Here is a 7214-nt window from a genome sequence, read left to right as displayed (position 1 = left end):
ACATTATACAGTATAAATATATATTAGTAGCTATTATACCGCTGATTGGACATTTTAGGTCTAAATTGCATTAAATAGCAAAATAGTTGTCCATCAGTGGTTTTCTGGTTTCTCGATTAGTCATCAGATTTCTCCCATAACTGGATGAAAGAAACCACTTCTAACAATCTACTCTAACAAATGGAATGATCTAAAATTGTCTTTTTAAAGACCCTCTCTGATGAAAATTGGGGTTTTGGGTGTTTTTGACGTGTTCTTGGGGCATTTTTATGATGATAAAGGACGTAAAGACAATTTAGATGATTCAAATCATTGTGAATCTGGAGGAGTCGACAAAATGGTGTTGGAAAAAGCTTGTGTGAAAAAGCTTGTGTAGAAGCTACCAAGGCAAAGCCACGAGCGTGGTGCTCCGCTCCATTCCAAAGCATCCATTTGTAGGTGACCAGATCCATGTACGTCTTCGTTTTCCTCGTCTGACCTGGCATCATGGTTCAAAACTCTAAGCTAGCAGGAAAGCACGTAGACAGATGGAGTCAAAGTCAAAGTAAACTTTATTGTCAATCTCTATAATGTTTTCACATACATAGTAATTGAAATTCCGTTTAGAGGTCCAGTCTAAACGGGGAATCTAACTTCAAATTACAGAATAAAATAGAATAGGATTAACAAACATGGTGAGTATAAATAGAGAAAAATAAAGTGACTGTAGTATTCTTCATTTTTTACAGCACCAGTGGACTGGTGGAAGGTGCAGTTCAGTGCTGATGAGGTAGATGACATGTGTGTGTCAGAGTTCAGTAGAGCAAGGGGGCAACAAGAAGGGGGCGGGAGAGAGTTCCGCTTCCTGACAGCCTGGTGGAGAAAACTGTCTTTGAGTCTGCTGGTCCTGGCCCGAAGACTACGTAGTCTCCTCCCGGACGGCAGCAAACTGAAGAAGCTGTGGGATGGATGGGTCGAGTCATCTACAATGCAGAGGGCTTTTCGGGTGAGACTGTAGATGTCCTGGAGGGAGGGGAGGGGGGCACCGATGATCCTCTCAGCTGCCCTTACGATGTCTTGGAGGGACTTATGGCAGGACGCGTTGCAGACGCCATTCTACACCGTGATGCAGCTGGTCAGGATGCTCTCCACGGTGCCTCTGTAGAAAGTGTGCATGACGGGGGGAGGGGCTTTGGCTTTCTTCAGTTTGCGGAAGAAGTGAAGATGGATGATGGGAAGTGGAGACAGGCTTACTCGTGCACCAACAGTCCTGCCCACAATCAGAGGCATATTTCCAATGAACTACTGCTGTTCTGCAGAAACTATATCTTAGAAGATCACACAGGTTTTTGGCTAACAAAAAGCATGATGATAATTTAAATTGATTTTTTACAATAGATCAAAAACTGACCGGAGTGAGTCTTTAAGGTTCTTTTTAAATAATTAAAACTTTGAATGTCCATCCTTTAGGGACCCTGATGAGGTTTAAGAAGAATATTGTCTGGTTTTTTGAGACCTTAAGTGGGAGGGACTAATTGAGACTTAAAGATTTAAAAAAGAATTCTTTATGTCCTAAAAACAAAGTACAGACCAACCAGTCGCAGGACATTTGTATAAAATACCTAAATAATTAAACTGAGTGGTTTTGCACCACGAGGCAGAACTTACGGCCGTGAAAGATTCATGCTCTAATTGGGGTTGAAGTGTGTTTATTATGCTCAGCAGTTCATTTGTGGGATTGGGAATTGGGATGCTGGCAATCAGGACGGAAAAACTGAAAGCGTGTGTCTCTTTTAACAAGAGAGACAAATAAGACACACAAATAGAAAAAGACAGACAGAGAGGGAGAGGCAGAGAGAGGCAGGTGCATCACTAATGGCTTTTTAAAAAGGTTACAGCATTGAGCTCCTCTTTTCTAATGGGGCTCTGGCTGTGCTTGAGAAGCAATTTCCGGAAAAGATAATGTCGAGAGTCCAGAGAGTTCTGTGTGTGTTTTCACGTGCACAAGTGAGCGTGTGTTTGTGTGTGCCGTTAACAAGGCTGACAACCACAAATTCGAAGGAACACAAAGAGGAGGCGGGGAGAGATTGGAGCAATAGAGAGAGACAGACAAAGAGAGAAATTATTTGTGTTTGTATTCCAAAATAATTGTGCCACTACATCACATTTATTAGCTTGTTGACTGATGCCAACTGTGGGCCATCGGAGCTACTAAGACAACGCACTCTCCGTTTCTTTGTTTTTTTTCCCCCTGCTGCTGCACATTGACGCATGTAGAAGTCATGGTTCAAATATCATAAACGACTGTTAGTTTGTTCAAAGCTTAGTCTTCTATAGGAGCAGTAAACACTGCCACCATGTGGCTTCACAACCTTGCACAGAGTTGGTCAAATCAAAGTAAAGTGTTACCATGCAAGTAATGCATTACATTGGTAGTGCATTACTGTAATAGATTACTTTTCAGGAAAACAGTAGTGTAACGCTTTACCTGTTGCTCATTTTTAAAATGTGATGTACAGTAACTTGTGAATTTTCACTTTTGCTCCAGAATGCATTACACTGCAAAGACCGAATCATAAGAAAGTACAAAAGACCCGAGTTTTTTAAAAAATGTCTTATTTTCTATCTGGCAAAAAAAATAATATTATCAAGAAATAAAAAAATAATCTTAGTTTGAGATAACATATTTTAGTGACCAGAGTTTTTTTTTTTTTTTTTCTTAAAATAAGGAATATTGGTAAGAACAACTTTCTTACCTCATTGGAAGATTTTTTGGGGGCTTATTTCACCATCATTATCTTTAATTATATAGCACTTTCACACAATTAAAAACAAACGTAATGGATAAGTGAATAAAAACATGAAAGACAATGGATCTATTGTCTTTCATGTCTTTTATGGATAATGAAGTCACTTCTTTAAAATTTTGTGCTAAATTTAGATAAAATCTGCCAATGGGGTAAGAATTCTTGACTTATTTGTAAAGGGCATGTTTTTGCATTAATAAATCAAGAATGTAGCATTATGTTAAAAGTTTTCATGCAGCCTATATCTACTGTTGTTTAGGTTTATGAGTAGCATGCACATTAGTTTTCATGGCTTAAAATGACTGGGCCTGTCTCGTAGCTGGACTTGCATCTTGCAAACGTCTATTTATGAGCATAAAATTGTGGTAATAATAAAAAAAAAAAGGTCAAGCAAGCATCTTGCCATGGGCTTAAAATTTACATAAAAGCGCTTTCCTATTAATGGACCCAAGACTTTTACAGACTGTCATTTGATCCACTTTACATCCACCGTGCTGATGAAAAAGGCTTGGTTCCAGCCGTTTTTCTTATCTGTATTGTGATTTTCCAAGTACACTATGATGTAAGATAGTGTGAAGGGATACAGGGGGTCAGGGGAGGCAGCCCCCCCCCCATCTCCAGCGAAAAGGTTTTCCCTTTGTCACTCTTGAGTCAATATTAGTACAGACAAAAACTAAGAAACCATCAATACAACCTTCTCTAAGCATTGTAGAAATAACAAAAGCCATATTCTTAAACCAAATCTTGAGCCCCTCAATTGATTTGCGTCCCCCTTGTATTGGGTATATCAGCCCATCTGGGCTGTCAGCACTCTGGCCTTAGTAAAAATCAATGCTGCTTCCTTGCTTTTGCAAGAGGACATTTTTATTTTTATCATAATAACTCATCAATATTAAAACAATTTGAAATGCTTTTTTTTATCCTATTGGAATGCCCTTCCACTCTGCTGCTTTCCATTGCCATCATTCCAAAAGCCTTGTGCCCTCTTCCGCCCCACCATTCAAAATGTATTAGCTCCCCCACTGCCAACACCGTGGAATACCCTCCTCTGAATGATAAATGCTTTAATTTTAAATTGTTCTGCTTCTGCACGTGATTCAAAAAAATTACTTGGAAGTCGTGCACTGCAAGTATGAGGCCAAGATGTGACAGAAAAAATAATTATTAGACAAAAGCATCAAATAATTTGTGATATATCACCATTTGGGAGAAACCTGCACATCACTGAGCATCCCAGTGGGTTTGTCAGAAGAAACAGACTTTTATGGACAGAATTGAAGCTGATTCAGGAAGGAAATGTTGGCTTTAGGTTTTTGGTTGTGTTTGCATTTCAGGAATTTAAACGTGCTTGTTTTTAGTTGCAAAACTTCTGAATGTAACTTTTTTCAACATCACAATTATGCAAATGTTTCTTAATTATCAACCGAGAAGAGTGACACTGATTCATGGGAGCCATTAAAGCATCCAAAAAACAAAAACAAAAATTGCGTAATTGTGCGGGCGTATGACGCCTCCATGATTCTGTCAAATGGCTTTAATCATTTTCTGTCGTGTTGATGTTGGAAGTTCACAGGTGTGGCTCTTTTCCACTCAACAGTGTCATTTTCAGAGGCACTTTGACCTCACCGTCACATTTTCCCTATTAACTAAGGCATGTTGATAAAACAAAGCTGCGAGTCATGCTGATAAAACACACGCTTTAATTTCAACATCTTACTTAAAGATAATGGAACTGCCAGAGCACTTAATCTCCATCTCAACAAAAGCGTTTATTTTTGGAAATAAATACAAAACAGTGACATGAAAATAACAGTTGTTTTTTTTGGACAGATCAGTCTCTTCAGTTGTTACAAAAAAAAGTCTGACTGAAAATATTGTAGGCAATCTCAAAGCTATAATGAGCACCTTCTGCTATAGCAGGCATTGTTAAGACACCCTGCAGGGGTCCTTTTGAGGCCCGTAGTCACGCACTAGCAAAAGTGTGCGATTATAGCATCTATATTTTGAAAACAGATTTCCACATGAACAGTTGTGCTGCCGTACAATGTGCTCATTATGAATACACACACACGCACACACACACACACGCTTAATTAAAGTAGAACAACAAATTCTTTATATAACCCATTCAGTACATTTGTGTGTTTTATATTCTAAAGCGTTATTTGGAAAAACCAAGCAAGCAGTGGGACAAACAGACCGTTGGGTTTCACACAACACGTAGTCTTGCTCCCACAACACAGCTCAGAGTGGCTTCATGGTATTAAACTATTGAAACAAAATGATAAACGCTGTATATAATGTGTAAAGAAACCTATTTACTGTACAAAAACTGTACAAGTGAGGAGGTCTCACCTCGAGTCTGTCTATGCAGTTACTTTACAGGACCGGACGAGACAAATAGATTGAAACAAGTGGCTTTGAACTGTTTTTTTTGTACGGTGGCCCTGAAGTGCAAATAACATCAAGGAACCACTCGACTTGATGACATTTTCAAGATCAAAATTAAAAAAGAAAAACAAATAATCAAAAACATTAAATTTTAGAAATCAAAACTACATTTCAGAAACCAAAAAAAAAAAAAAATCACATATTTTCCAGTAATAAAATTAAATGTTAAAAAACAAAACACAGTAAGACACCAGAAAAGATAGGCACTATGAGACATCCCTGATTGGATGATGATATCCGGCATCCAGCTTCATGCCTAATAACTTTCAGTTGAAATGATGAACAAACCTCATCATCCAATACATTAGTTGTTTACCTTTCAGCATTTCCCTTCAGGGAATCAGCTTTTTACTAAGTCGCACAGGCGGTTTGGCAGAGAATTTTTACGCCAGAGGCCCTTCCTGATAGAGCCCTGTATTTTATCCGGGCTGGGGACCGGCACAGGGGGACCGAGACTCAGTCAAGGGGGCCCTTGTGGCTACATAGTTATGCAGCACAAGGGGTCTTTGCCAAGGACAAAACACTGGGAAATGAACCCTGGTTTCCCATGCACCCCCTCGCAGTCAACTGAGCCATCAGCTGCTTTCCTCATCATCCAACCGGTGATGTCCCACAGTACCTATCTTTTCCAGTTTCTTTTTGTGTTTCGTTTTTAACATCTCATTTTGTTTGCTAGAAGTTACTTCTGTTATCCGAAATGTGTTTTTTTTCTTTTTAAATTCTGAAATTGTAAAATGTAATGTTTTTGTAAATATTTGTTTTGCTTTTTTTATTATTATCGTTGTGATCTTTGATTACAGATTGATTTGTTGATGTGATTTGCACTGTGGGCCACGTTATTTTTCCAGATTTAAAAAATAAATAAAAGCTCAAATTAGGCTTGGAAATGTTCATTTCTTTGTAAAAAAATAAAAAATAAAAACAAGGAAAAAAGCTCAAAGGAAGTCGCGACCTAACAGTTAAGATGTGTGAAAAGGCATGAAAAAAAATCGTAAAACTTCCCAGAACTCAAACCCTATAAACATCAAACCAACAGACATTTGACACACACACACACACACCAGAACAGTAAGGAATCCATTTGGGAATGTGGGAAACATCAGACGGTGATAATAAACTGACTCCTCAGTAAATTATAATATCACAAGCACAGCTCTAATGTGTATAAATCTCTGCTATTACTTCACAAAGTTAAAAAAAAGAAAATATTTAACCGTCCTATGTGCTGTAATGCACAAAAGTGCTTTTTTCTTCCTTATTACAACAGAAAAAAAATCTGCTCCTCAATACTCGACTTTACCTGCGTCCCCGATAAGGACTTTTTTGTTGACGACAACTTCTAGAGAACTTCCTGAGTAATACAAAACGGCCTGGAGGAAAATCCACTTGAGACCCCTAGGCTCTGCTGATTTTTTTTTTTATTTGATTGTAAATATCAAGTCATCACCAGCCAACAGTCTTTAGAGTCACCATGGAGTCTCTGTTGAGCCCAGGATAACAGGACACAGTATTGCTATAAAAGCTCTGGCTTTAACGGGCTTTAAGTCTTTCCCACCCAAAAGGTCACAGAGGCCATCTTTGAGGACAACTAGGGCCTCCTGCAGTGGGGAGCACATGTCCCTCCAAGGTTTAGGCATCTGTTCTCTGATCGATGATGTTTCACACCTGGGTGGATTTGACCCGCCGCAGAGGCTGGCGTCCTTCTCGGTGGGAGGGGCAGCGTTGGGGGCATTCAGTGGGCAGGTCTAAACTGCGCTGGTGAGGCAACGCCTTGACGGGAGGAGCACATCGGGAGGGATGGGGGACAGGGTTGGCTGATGGTCATGTGATCTCAGAATACTGTAACCCCGGAGCCTAAGGGATAGAGACATTGTCAGAAAATAAAAGCCTAAAAACCTTCAGTTTAATCCTGAGGGACCAGTACAGATAAACTTCACAGAGACCAGAAGACAAACACAAGGACCGCTATGGTGCCTA

The 7214-nt window shown here is 39.3% G+C and overlaps 1 protein-coding gene across 3 annotated transcripts in view; it reads right to left on the bottom strand.

The window, feature by feature from the left end:
- Positions 1-4469: 4469 nt before the first annotated feature.
- LOC101159072 (phospholipid phosphatase-related protein type 5) overlaps positions 4470-7214 on the bottom strand; it is a 52470-nt gene continuing 49725 nt past the window's right edge. For all 3 annotated transcript variants that reach the window (XM_004065798.4, XM_011474118.3, XM_020701843.2), the window contains one exon: positions 4470-7091. In XM_004065798.4, coding sequence (XP_004065846.2) covers positions 6983-7091 — 109 coding nt within the window. In that variant the 3' untranslated portion in view covers positions 4470-6982. The remainder of the gene's footprint in view (positions 7092-7214) is intronic.

The sequence above is a fragment of the Oryzias latipes genome, chromosome 1 (assembly GCF_002234675.1).
Source record: "Oryzias latipes chromosome 1, ASM223467v1".
Lineage (NCBI taxonomy): Eukaryota > Metazoa > Chordata > Actinopteri > Beloniformes > Adrianichthyidae > Oryzias > Oryzias latipes.
The sequence above is the reverse complement of the archived record's forward strand: the minus strand, read 5'-3'. Positions and strand labels throughout refer to the sequence as shown.